Genomic DNA, 13,661 nt, shown 5'->3' with positions numbered 1-13,661 from the left:
TAAAAAAAGTAAAATTTTTAACTTTACAATCCCTTTAAGATCATTGTGGTCTGGTCTGTCAGGGTTTACTGTGACTATCTGGTGGGGGGAAGGGCTCAGGAAATGTTAACTCTCACACCAAATATAGTAAAAAGTAGACAAATTACAATCAGTTACAGATGGACTTTTTTCAACCTGACTAACTAAAAAAATACTTTTTATATTTAATTATAGTTTTTTGTTTTTGTTTTTAAATTGTTTGTTGTGTGCTGAAAATATCTGTCCGACTCCCAGGCAGCTGGAGTCATTTCCTGGAATTGTCTAAGTAGAAAGTGAAAGTATCTGAGGCTGAGCTACGGCTATGGCTGCAAAGACACAGAAAATGGAACAAAAAAAAGAAAAACTTAGAAAGATAGGGAAAGAAAGCAAAAAAAATATATTATCAGCAATGGACATTAGACAGTTAAGGGACAAAATTCTGAGCTTCAGCCTGGATGACGGAGATCTGGGCAGTCAAGGTTACACAAAAGTCCTACTACAGCTGTTTGGCTACACCGGCCATGGAAAATCTTCCCTCATCAACTCCTGTAAGTACGTCCTGGGAAAGGGTGAGAGCTTCAAAGAACACGCTGAGGCCGAAGAAACCGACCACGGACTGACCATGGTTAGAAATGCCTATCCGCTTACCGATGTGATCACCATGGTGGACAACAGGGGATGCAGCAAACTGAACGATTTTGAAAGAGCTGAAGTGTATGCCCAGTTGGGTGAGTAACATTCTGAGAGCTCCAAAGGCTACGGGGTTGGCAGGCTAGCCAAAAAAAAACAAATAATGTAGAATTATTTGTGGCCAAAAATCAATTCAGATGATGCCCCTTAGCTCTGTAACACTTTGTTGGTCACTCCATAGTAGACCCTTATATGGCTATTATAGTCTTGGTTGTAGTAGAGGCAACTCTGCTCACTACAGATATGGCAACCTGAAGGTGGAGCTAAACCCCATCGATTTAATTGTGTCCCAAAACGGTTACATTTAGTGCGTTTCGGCTGTAATGGGCTTAATCATAGCATGAGGCTATGATTAAGGCCATTATGGCCGAAACACGTTAGCTGTATGCACTGTGATTTTTTAGCATGTAGTAAATAAATGCCATTGTCAGAAACCATTAATCAGACTGAGACAGAAGTACAGTTAAATCACACTTGTTTAAAGTGGTTGTAAAGTGGTTTTGTGTGAGTTTTACCTATAGGCAAGCCTAGAATAAGGCTTTCCTATAGGTAGTGGAAATATCTCCTTTGTCCGTTTAGGAGATATTTCACTTGTAATGCGCCGATGATGTAATTGGCGCATGCGCTGTGAAGAAATGTACCTCGGTGCCATTTCTATCCCCAGCATGTGCCGTTACTGATGGCTCCCATGCGCATGCGCGGGAGTGATGTCACGCGGCTCCGGTCATTCACAGAGCCGGAGTCCGCGGCCCCCGGAAGGAAAAGGGGCGGAGATGGACGCAGTCTGCACAGAGGACAGCGATGTTTTTTTTTGCAGGTAAGTGTCACATAATGGGCTGGTATGCAATGCATACTAGCCCATTATGCTTTTAATTTACAGGCTTTGCAGGGAGCAAAAGAGGAAGTAAAACCCATCAGGGTTTACTTCCTCTTTAATACTAATAATAAAAAGGTAAAGAGAGTAAACGTAGTCAAAACATAACCAGAGTTCAGGAACTGGAATGGATAGTCAGACAAGCCAAAATGTCAGGGAGCCAGAGATGAGCGTAGAAGAACAGCAAGCAGGATCTGAAGCCACAAGGAATGTCAGCCAAGCAAGTCTATAACAGGAACACAGGCGATTGTCTCTAGAGATGTGGCCAAGGTGAAGGCAGAGATCGTCTGGACTGGACGGCTTAAGTAGGCAGGACTGAGGAGCAGAATCATCAACAGGTGAGTCTCTGTGGAGAGAGATAGGAGCTGGCAATTAGCCGACAGCTGAGCGACCAGCTCAGAGAAGGTAAGGCTGGGCCCAGCCCTGACAGCGCTCTATCGATTATCAGTTCTATACACACATTGGGCACTAGTAAGCATAGTAATTGGCGTAGGTAGCAGTGGCGGGCCGTTCATAGGGGGCACTCGGGCATCACCCCCCCAAGCTGTAAAGAAAAAAAATGTCACTTTAAGAGTGACTGGGCGCCGGACATGCGGTGATCTATGGGAAGCTTCCCAGCCTGCAATCAGCTGATTGCAGGCTGGGAAGCTGATTTTCCCATGTTTTCGGCGTTTGCAGGGTGCAAGCTGTGCGCTCGCACACACTCCCACTGTACTTTGATTCGTCAGTATGCCTAGTAGTGTCTCATGGGATTGGCGTGGCAGGGATCGGAGAAGAGGACAGTGGGCATGGACAGTGCCATTTACATCACTTCCAGCCACAGTGGGGTGAGTCGATTGGAGTGCGTGTGGTGGCATCAGAGAGGAGCGGCGCCACTGAAGGTAAGTGTGGCTGTTCATACCTCCAGCCCCTGCGCCAGCACCCACCCACCCCACGGCTGAATCCACTCTCCAGAGTCCCGCCAGCATCCCTGCCAGTGCCAGCACCAGCAGCCCCTCCCCTCCCAGAATCTGTTCTCTCTGTTCTCCAGAATCCTGCCACTCCACTCCGCTCCTGTTGCAATGCTGAGTGCACTGCACACACTCTCCCATATGTTAGCAGCCAAAAACACCTTCAAGTTCCCCCGCTCCAAATCCCGTATCTTCGGTGGGCTCCTGGTGCTGGTGGGCTACTGGCACTGGTGGGGGGCTGCACCTGTCCTCCTACCTCAATGTGCCGATCGGCAACTGCACTCTCTCCCACCAGCAGCATGTTTACCCCTTCCGCAGCTCCAGCAGGGCTAATGGTGCAGTGGCAATTAGCTTGGTCCCCTTCTGGTCCCCCTTTCCCCTGGGCCCTATCAATGCAGCACTAGGCTAATGCTGCTCACACTGCACTCCTTGAAGGTAAGAGTTTTTTTCTCACTAATGGAGGTCTCCATTGGGGCGGGCTGCTGATACATATAAGGACTCACTCAGAGGGGGGGGGGGGGGGGGGTGCTGCTATTATTAAGGGACTCACTCCAATAATCTAATGGGGGTATCACTTTGTAAGAAGGGTTGCTGATCAGTGGCATTGCTACAGGAGGGGCTCATTCACACCATAGTTGCCACTGGTGCTGCTATAAGGTGACTCTGAACTAATGGGGGTCACCTTATATCAGCACCTCATCCCCGTCCGTTGCCAGCATTCTCCCTGAGAAATGCTATATGCCAGGCTTTGTAAGAAATGTTATATGCCAGGCTTTGTGAGTAATGCTATATGCCAGGCTTTGTGAGAAATGCTATATACCAGGCTTTGTGAGAAATGCTATATGCTAGGCTTTGTGACACATGCTATATACCAGGCTTTGTGAGACATGCTATATATCAGGCTTTGTGAGAATGCTATACACCATGATCTGTGAGGCTGAGCTATATACTCTGTCCTGTGATGCTGGGGCTATATACTCTGTCCTGTGATGCTGAGCTGTATACTCCTGACACTGAGTGGAAGCAAGTGTAATACAGGAGACGGAGTGGGTGGATTCTATAAGGGGTTCCGCTTAAAGAAGTGGGAGGGGCCAACTGGGAAGGGCGGGATCTGGCGCACCCCCAGCCTAAAACTTCACCAGCCACCACTGGTAGGTAGCCTGTCAAATCAGTGGCAGAAATGGACCCTGGAATGTCGCAGAATTTAATATTGTTCCTGCATGAGTGATCTTCCATATCCACTAGTTTAGCCACCATTCTCTGTATGTTGTTTTTCTGTTCTTTGTATGCATCCACAAGATGATTGTGAGCAGAGAAGGCATCCTCCATTTTGTGTTCAGTGTGTGACATTCTTTGCTGCAGATCATGCACAGAAGGCTTGATAGGTTTCATGATATTCACCATGTCAATGTGCAGGGAGTCTCTCAGGGAAATCAGCAGGTCTTTCAAATTAGTCATTGACACAGACTGAGAAGATGAAGGGAAGTGCTCAAGAGGGGTCTGGGTGGAATGCTCTGCAGCATTCTCTTCCATATCATAATCCTCTGCCTGTTGGTCTGCTTTAGCTTTTTTTTTTTATTATTTAGATGGACTGTGGGTAGATGGGCTGTCAGGGGGAGAGATGTCAGTGTCCCCTGTGTTTGCACAGTGTATGACCATACATACCGGAGTGAATGATCTGCTGGGGTCTGAGGAGTGCTCTCCTTCCTCGGCAGGCCGCGTGTGTGCTTCAGTGTCATCTTGGTACACCCGTCCCTTCGTGGTGGGGTAATAATCGGTCAGTTTCTGCGGGGCTGGGCGCTGTGAGCCCCGTTTGCGGATAGCACCTAGTGATGCATCTTCCAGGGAAGCCATAGGTAGTCGCTGGGTATCATAGCTTGTCGGTGGCTCGGAGCAGAAGCTCAGCTAGCAGGCAGCCATCTTCCTGGCTGGCTACACACGCCCCTGGCAGATTTTTTTAAGGTATCTGCCCTCCTAAATTGCTCCCTCTTAGCCCCGCCCCTGAAATGCATCACTCGTACATGCTAATTTTGTTTGAACTATTTAAATGGAAAATATATTTTTGGCCTCTAGCTTTCTGTTGTGATGCATTATCTGTGCCTTGTCAATTCCAGGAAACTTCATCCCCATCGGAGAGAAAGTTGAATGGAAAGACAATTACAGCGCTATGATGGAGGCCATCGAAAAATCTGAATTGGAACCAAATTTCTCAGACTTTATTGTCCCCATCTTTGTGTACAAGTAAGTGGTTCTTGTGTTAGATGATGCATCCTTGGAGCAGATTGGTTTCCAGGAATTAGATGAGGGGCTGATCGAATGATATGTTTGCTGGTGATATGTTCATAACTGAAGGTGAGCATGCTTATTTTTGGTATTTACAAGAAAATCTTATGGTTTGGGGTCAACATTATTTTCTTGAATTACTGTTAAGCATGTATATTTCTGTTCTCTAATTTTTTTCTGGTGATCCCCCTAACAAGAGTACTTCCTGACATTTGTAAGAGATACCAAGTGCAGGTATCCGGCATCAGCAGGGATGACCAGTTCAGTGTAGCTATACTTAGGAAACTGGAATCAGACTGAGTATGGTTAGAATGAAGTTTATTAACCACTTAAGGACCACCCTATAGCATATATATTGCTACAGGGTGGCCCTCCTGCGCATAATCACATACATATAGTTACACAGTTACATAGTTAGGGTGAAAAAAAGACACAAGTCCATCTAGTTCAACCAAAAAACAAATACAATCCCATAGACACATTTCTTCATCCACAGGATCCAGAGGAAGGCGAAAAACCCCAGTAAAGCATGCTCCAACAGAGGCGGCTCTCTAATTAGGCAAATTAGGCAGTCGCCTATGGCCTCGCTATTACAGGGGCCTCATGCCCACCTAATTTACCTAATAAAAGAGCCACCTCTGGGTATTCAGGACCGTGGCTGAGAACAATGCTTCCACTGCGGTGCTGCGCTCCGGTCTGCAGAGGGTTAATGCTGCCTGTGAGCTCCATGGCCAGGCAGTAGAGAGAGAGGATGGAGCCGTAGCTGTGTCTTTGGGAGGAGGCGGGGCCAGCGCTGTATTTTCTGGGGGAGGAGGAGAAGGAGACTTAAATATTCTCACTGCCACCGGAGCTACAGATCGCCCCGTCACCCCCCCCCCCCCCACTGGAGTGCTTTGCTGAGCTGTATACACACACCCGGAGGAAGCATCCCAGGGCTGGATGGAGCCAATGGATCCTGTAGAGGGATGGAAGGGGGAGGTGGGAGAGAAGAGGTGTCTGGGCCGCCCCACTCCAGAGCTGTCAATCAGGGCGGGGGGGGGGGGGGTCTGAGACTCCAGCTGTGGGAAGAGACACAGCTACTATGCTACAACCCCTTTCTGCAGCCAGCGAACACCAGCATGACAGAGAGCCAGGCCCTCCATCTCTGCTCTTCCAACATGCAGCCTCCCTCAGCCACAGTGTCTGGCCTTTATATTCACCCCGTCCCATCTCATCCACATCCTTCCTCCTGATTATCAGTGCCACAAACAGTAAGGACAACTTAGTCCTCTGCCAGTGTCCCAGTGTGATTAACAGCCCCTGGCCCCTCCCCCCACACTGTCCTGCCCTCATCCCCGCCTATGCAGGACTCCACTGCAGGGGAAGGGAGGTCCCAGTCCTGTCCAGTACTGATCTTCAGCTGGTGGGCCAGGCGCTCCACATCCTGCACTGGCACTGCCTGCTTATCAGCTTCTACGCTGCTGTCTCCCGCCAGCAGTTTTTCTCCTACAGGGAGTCCCGGATGACCAACTGCTGCCCAACAGGGATGATGAGACCTCTGAGGTGGTGAACCTCGCACAGCCCCTTCTCTTCTATGAGACTTCAAGGATCTCTATGTGACACAAGCACTGAGATAGAAAGGACTGACACCAGCACCGAGATAGAGAGCACTAACACCAGCACCGAGATAGAGAGCACTGACACCAGCACCGAGATAGAGAGCACTGACACCAACACTGAGATAGAGAGCACTGACACCAGCACCGAGATAGAGAGCACTGACAAAAACACTGAGATAGAGAGCACTGACACCGGCACTGACACCAGCACCGAGATAGAGAGCACTGACACCAGCACTGAGATAGATAGCACTGACAACAGCACCAAGATAGAGAGCACGGACACCAGCACAGAGATAGAGAAACTTGACACCAGCACTGAGATAGATAACACTGACACCAGCACTGGGATAGAGAGCACTGACACCAGTAGTGAGATAGAGAGCACTGCGATAGAGAGCACTGACACCAGCACTGAGATAGAGAGCACTGAGATAGATAGCACTGACACCAGCACAGAGATAGAGAACACTAAAACCAGCACTGAGATAGAGAACATTGACAGCAGCAATGAGCTAGAGAACACTGACACCAGCACTGAGCTAGACAGCACTGACATAGAGAGCACTGACACGGGGCAGAGATAGAGAGCACTGACACCGGGACAGAGATAGAGAACACTGACACCAGCACTGTGATAGAGAACACTGACACCAGCACTGACATAGAGAGCACTGAGATAGAGAGCACTGACACCAGCACTGAGATAGAGAGCACTGACACCAGCACTGAGATAGAGAGCACTGATACCAGGACTGAGATAGAGAGCACTGACACCGGGACAGAGATAGAGAACACTGACACCAGCACTGTGATAGAGAACACTGACACCAGCACTGAGATAGCGAGCACTGACACCAGCACTGAGATAGAGAGCACTGACACCAGCACTGAGATAGAGAGCACTGACACCAGGACTGAGATAGAAAGCACTGAGATAGAGAGCACTGAGATAGAGAGCACTGACACCAGCACAGAGATAGAGAAACTTGACACCAGCACTGAGATAGATAGCACTGACACCAGCACTGGGATAGAGAGCACTGACACCAGTAGTGAGATAGAGAGTACTGCGATAGAGAGCACTGACACCAGCACTGAGATAGATAGCACTGACACCAGCACAGAGATAGAGAACACTAAAACCAGCACTGAGATAGAGAACATTGACAGCAGCAATGAGCTAGAGAACACTGACACCAGCACTGAGCTAGACAGCACTGACATAGAGAGCGCTGACACCGGGACAGAGATAGAGAGCACTGACAATGGGACAGAGATAGAGAACACTGACACCAGCACTGACATAGAGAGCACTGAGATAGAGAACACTGACACCAGCACTGACATAGAGAGCACTGACACCAGCACTGAGATAGAGAGCACTAACACCAGGACTGAGATAGAAAGCACTGAGATAGAGAGCACTGAGATAGAGAACACAGACACCAGCACTGAGATAGAGAGCACTGACACCAGCACTGAGATAGAGAGCACTGACACCAGCACTTTAAAGCTCTTAATATATGCAATGTATACAGTTAAGTTTTTTATCGCTTTAATTATTTTTCCCTTTATGGGCATGAATGGAGCTTCCTGCCTAGGTTTTACCTAAGGCCTCACAAAGCCTAGATCTGCCTCATCCATGTCTCTATGGACCTTGCTTTGCGCACTGGTGGGCAATCATGTTGGAACAGGAAGGGGCCGTCCCCAAACTCTTCCCACAAAGTTGGGAGCATGAAATTGTCCAAAATGTCTGGTATGCTGACGCCTTAAGATTTCCCTTCACTGGAACTAAGGGGCCAAGTCCAATCTCTGAAAAACAACCCCCACACCATAATCCTTCCTTCCCCTGACACCATTATCCCCCTTCCAACCCTGACACTATAATCCCCACTCCACCCCCGACACTATAATCCCCCTCCCCCCACACCACATTCCCCAATCAAAAAAATTATTTGGACCACTGCACACAAAGACATGGATGAGTGAGTTTGGGGTGGAGGAACTTGACTGGCCTGCACAGAATCCTGACCTCAACTCAACAGAACACCTTTGGGATGAATTAGAGTGAAGACTATGAGCCAGACATTCTTGTCCAACATTAGCGCCTGACCTCACAAAAGTACTTCTGGAAGAATGTAGTAATGGCCTAATTACTGGGATCTGCTGGCTGCTGGGAGACACCTGCTGGTGAACACCAGAACCACGCCCTGTAGCTCTGGGGACCACAGTGCCACCAGCAGGTGATCCAGGTCTTGACACATAGGGTGACAGGGTGATAGGGCATTCATTAAAAAACAAACAAAAAACAAAACAAATGTTCAGTATACATTTTACTCAAACTAAAGACACATTAAAGCATGCACATAATTATTAAGGGGTCTTTTTATCCATTTACATGGATACACATTGTGTTCTTCTACTCTTCTCCAGTGTCAGAAAACAAATGTCAGCTGAAGAAAAGCAAGATGTGAAAACATTTATGGAAAACTGCATAAAAATGACAGGTAACATTTTCATGTATAAAGACTTCATGTTGGTGATATGATTCCATTACTCTTGCCCTTCAATTGTCATTCATTCTACTAACCTTGCTGCCATCTCTTTGGCCAGCATGTGATTGGCCACAATACCTGTCAGTCAGACACCAGGGGTGGGATTACTGCAGACAGCTGTAGCAGGGATGAAAATCCTGTACTGCAACATGAGTCCTAGAGAGGAAGAGACAGCCATATGCACCTTATGCTGCTAAGTGAGGGAACTGGGGCAGATTTTTACCAAATATGATTTGACTGCGTGTACATTCATCTTATGCGAATGGGGGGGGGGGGGGGGCAAAAACAAATGTTATTAGCCCTTGTACACACAGTCGGACATTCCGACAATCAAATCCATCGGATTTTGTCCGACGGATTTTGTCCAACGGATTTTGTCTGAAACTGTTGCATACACACTGTCTGACAAGTTGTCAGAAAATACGATTGTACTTAGCGTGATGACGTTATTTCGTTATGACAGGACTACGTTCAGGCTAGTAGCCAATAGCTTTGGTCTAGGAATTTGATCTGAGCATGCGTGGCACTTTGTCCAATCGGAATTCTCTACACAGGATCGGACAAAGTCTGATCGGATCATGTTGTCAGAAAATGTTATAGCCCAGCTGGAAAACTTGGTCCGTCGGATACTCCGACAGAAATACTCCGACAGAAACAGTCCAATGGAGCCCACACACAGTCAGATTATCCGACAACACGGTCCTATCGGACATTGTCCATCGGAATGTCCGACCGTGTGTACAAGGGCTAAGACAATTTTCTTTCCAGGTAAATTTTTTTTCATTTGTAATAGCAAAGTGAGACAGGAAAATACTGCATTATGGTCACTAGATGTAGCTGATGGTCATAGTGAACTGTTTTATTTTTATTTGTTTTAATATATATATATATATATAAAGTATCTAAAAAAAGTAAGTACACCCCTCAGTCACATTTGTGTAAATATTTTCTTTGCATGTGACAACACTGAAGAAATGACACTTGTCTACAATGTAAAGTAGTGAGTGTACAGCTTGTATAACAGTGTAAATTTCCTGTCCCCTCAAAATAACTCAACACAACAAAACATTTACAAGAATGTGACTGAGGGGTGTACTCATTTTTGTGAGATACTGTATATATATATATATATATATATGTGTATATATGTGTATGTGTGTATTGTAGAGCGTCAGCCTGGGGCAGGGTTAAGAGGGGGTAAATTGAAGAAGGCAGGTACTTCCCCTTCAGACCTGCTTATGGTCAGGTGTGCTGAAAGTGTCAGTGTGGAGCTGTTGAGTAGGAGAGAAAGACACAGCAGCACGCTGTGCATAAACGTCCATTGCTGGGTGGTGTACCTGCTGGGTGAGCTTAAACCACAAAAAGACTTTAGCTTTGTTTGGAGCCATGAACTGTTACCTCTAAGCCTGTGGGCTGATTAACTGTGAGCTGTACCTGTGTGCACAGCCGTGTGATAAGACAAGTCTGTCTGATCTTATGTTTTTTTTCTGTTTTGCTGAATAAAAGCCACTTTTATTTTACTGGACTGCCTCTGAGCCAGCTCTTCACCACTCTTCACCCCTCTGATCCCTTACAATTGGTGGAGAATGCGGGCAGTTTGAGGGGTCCAGTCTAATCCCATGTCCTGGGTAGGGATGAGCCGAACACCCCCCGGTTCGGTTCGCACCAGAACTTTCGAACGGACCCCAAATTCGTACAAACTTTAGAACCCCATTGAAGTCTATGGGACTCGAACGTTCAAAATTAAAAGTGCTAATTTTAACGGCTAATATGCAAGATACTGTCCTAAAAAGGGTTTGGGGACCTGGCTCCTGCCCCAGGGGACATGGGTCAATGCCTAAAATGTTTTTAAAAATGGCCGTTTTGGCGGGAGCACTGATTTTAATGACGATTAAAGTGAAAAAAAAAAGTGAAATATTCCTTTAAATATGGTGCCTGGGGGGTGTCTGTAGTATGCCTGTGAAGTGCCACGTGTTTCCCGTGTTTAGAACAGTCCCTGCACAAAATGACATTAAACGGAAATAACACCATTTAAAACTGCTTGCGGTTTTAATGTTATATCTGGTTCCTGCAATATGGTTGAAAATCATTGAGAAAAATGGCATGGGTAGCCCTCCCTGCCCATTACCAGCCCCTTTGGGTCTTGTACGGATATTAAGGGGAACCCCGCACCCATATTAAAAAAAGGAAATGCGTGTGGCCCCCAGGCCCTATATACTCAGAACAGCAGTATACAGGCGGTGCAAACAAGACAGGGACTGTGTAGGTTTGTTGTGTTAAGTTGAATCTGTTTGTAATTTTCAACTGGTACATTTTTAAAGTGTAGCTCCAGTCAAAAAAAACTATTTTTAAGCTTTTTGGAAAACATAGGGAAGGGTTATCACCCCTGTATAATTTGTTTTGTCGTCCATCTTTTTTCATCTCACTTGCTGCTGTCTCCTTCCGTTTGCAAGTAGGAGATGTTTGTAAGTTGGATGTTTGAAAGTAGGGGCCTGCCCTATATGCTCTGCAGAAATGGCGGAACAAGGTGTTGGTTTTGCCACAACATTGTAAGCCCTGAAAGTGACTCTTGGTGGGCGCTGGAGCGCCCTGCTGTGAACGATTATATCAAGAATTGTAATTACATGCCATTGTTGAACAGTGGTAGAAAAATTGACCTTTGGTGGTTGTGGTGCTGATGCCACAACACTATAAGTCCTCACAGTTACTCTGGGTGGGCACAGGAAGGGGCCCTCCTGTGAAATATTATTTCTATAATTCTTTATTTCTTTGCAAGAATATGAAACAACATCATTAATCAATGAAGTACAACATAATGCATTCACGTATATATATTGGAGGATTCCCCCCCTAATTAATGGGCCAGGGTTCAATATGGTCCCTGGATAGTTTAATTTAGTTTACTTTACATAGTATATATACAAGATGATACAAATTAACATGTATAGGATTTATATGTTATTTTCCGCCACCCCAATTTTTTCTTTCCCCCCCCCTTTTTTTTTCTTTCCTTTTTTCCTTTTTTTATGGATTTGGGGTTCACACAGAGTTGAATTGCTATAAGATGGAGGGGTAATGAGGTAGGGGGGGTGGGGATACACGAGGGTAGAAAGATGGATGAGGGGTTGATGTAAAAGTTGTAATTATTATCACGGTTTTAGGGTTCATATGAACCTGGTTTGTTATTGCTCCGGGGGGTAAAATGGCAGCTAAACGAGGGGAGGGATAAGACGGGGATTTTGGAGGGTGGGTGGAAAGGGGATGAAATAGAGAATGTAATTATAATATTCACTATAAAGTACACGTTTAAAATATACACTTATTTCTGGGTTGAGGGTGGGTGGAAAGGGGGGGAAATAAAGATTGTAATTATAATATTCACCATAAAAGTACACGTTTAAAATATACACTTATTTTTGGGTTAAAGGAGGGAGGGTGGAAAGGGGGTGGAATAAAGACTGTAATTATAATATTTATTATAAAGCACACGTTTAAAAATATACCCTTTTTTTTTTTTTTGTTTTATTTTTTCTGGGGTCTATAGACGGAATTCAATTAAAATACATGGAGAGGGTATGGGAGAGTTATATATACTGTGTAATGTATAATAATGAATAGGAGAGGGAACCGAGGAAGAAAAGTTAGGACTAAATTATTACAGTTGCTGGAATAGATGTGAATATTAAGGGATTTTTTTTTTTTTTTTTGGAGGGGGAGTAGCGTTATACGCGCCCCGTATTTGTTAGCTACCCGCCCATACCTTACACCTACGGGAAGCTAAGAACCCATAGGTAGGTGTAGGGGAAATTTTGATAGCTATTCCCCGTAGGGGGTCCCCCCCCCCTTTTTTTTTGTCCCCATGGACAAGATGGAGGGATTACGCATAACATCACTTAATACCAAGGGACTTAATGTCCCAGAGAAACGTAAAATGTTATTAAATGACTTAAAACGCTCTAAAACTGATATTGGCATGGTACAGGAAACACATCTGAAGGAGGGAAAATTTCCTTACCTTCAAAATATAAACTTTCCAAATGTCTATCATGCCATAAATCAAGAGGCTAAAACCAAGGGCGTGGCTATTTTAATATCCAATCGAATACCGTGGTTCCTACTGGATAAATGTCAAGAACCAGGGGGGAGATATTTGTTCCTTAAGGGACTTATAGGACAGGTTAAAGTAACTCTTGCTACAGTTTATGCCCCAAATACATATCAAGATGGATTTTTGAATAAAGCTCTATCAAAATTAATGGAATTTAAGGAGGGGACTCTCATTATTGGGGGGGACTTTAATGTCCCTCTAGACCCAAAATTAGATACCTCTAATAGGACATAATCCGTTTCTGAAAAAATTAGGAAAAATATTCTTCGTAAATTAAATGAACTTCAATTGGTTGATGTATGGAGGGCCTTCCATGCTGATGAGAGGGATTATACATTCTTTTCAAACCCCCATCAACGGTATTCACGCATCGATTTCTTTTTGCTATCTCAGCGAACATTATCATTAGTACAGGACATACGTATAGGAAATATAACATGGTCTGACCATGCGCCAGTAACGATTAATATCCTCTTGAAGGATGCTCTATATAAAACGGACTGGAACTGGAAAATGAATGAAAGCCTTTTACAACGTCCTGAAATCCAAGAAGAGATAATTAAAGAAATCGATTCGTATTTT

At 45.5% G+C, this 13,661-nt stretch overlaps 1 protein-coding gene across 2 annotated transcripts in view; it reads left to right on the top strand.

Moving 5' to 3' along the window:
- Positions 1 to 285: 285 nt before the first annotated feature.
- LOC144000415 (uncharacterized) overlaps positions 286 to 13,661 on the top strand; it is a 132,609-nt gene continuing 119,233 nt past the window's right edge. For both annotated transcript variants that reach the window (XR_013278228.1, XM_077494226.1), the window contains exons 1-3: positions 286 to 746; positions 4,647 to 4,773; positions 8,850 to 8,923. Coding sequence is in view for 1 of the 2 variants with exons in the window: in XM_077494226.1 (XP_077350352.1) it covers positions 341 to 746; positions 4,647 to 4,773; positions 8,850 to 8,923 (607 nt within the window). In the remaining variant the exon portion in view is untranslated. The remainder of the gene's footprint in view (positions 747 to 4,646; positions 4,774 to 8,849; positions 8,924 to 13,661) is intronic.

Source organism: Lithobates pipiens, unplaced genomic scaffold, assembly GCF_037356315.1.
Source record: "Lithobates pipiens isolate NorthernLeopardFrog02 unplaced genomic scaffold, aLitPip1_a1.2 Scaffold_22, whole genome shotgun sequence".
Classification (NCBI taxonomy): Eukaryota; Metazoa; Chordata; class Amphibia; order Anura; family Ranidae; genus Lithobates; species Lithobates pipiens.
This window is presented reverse-complemented; position numbering and strand designations above follow the sequence as displayed.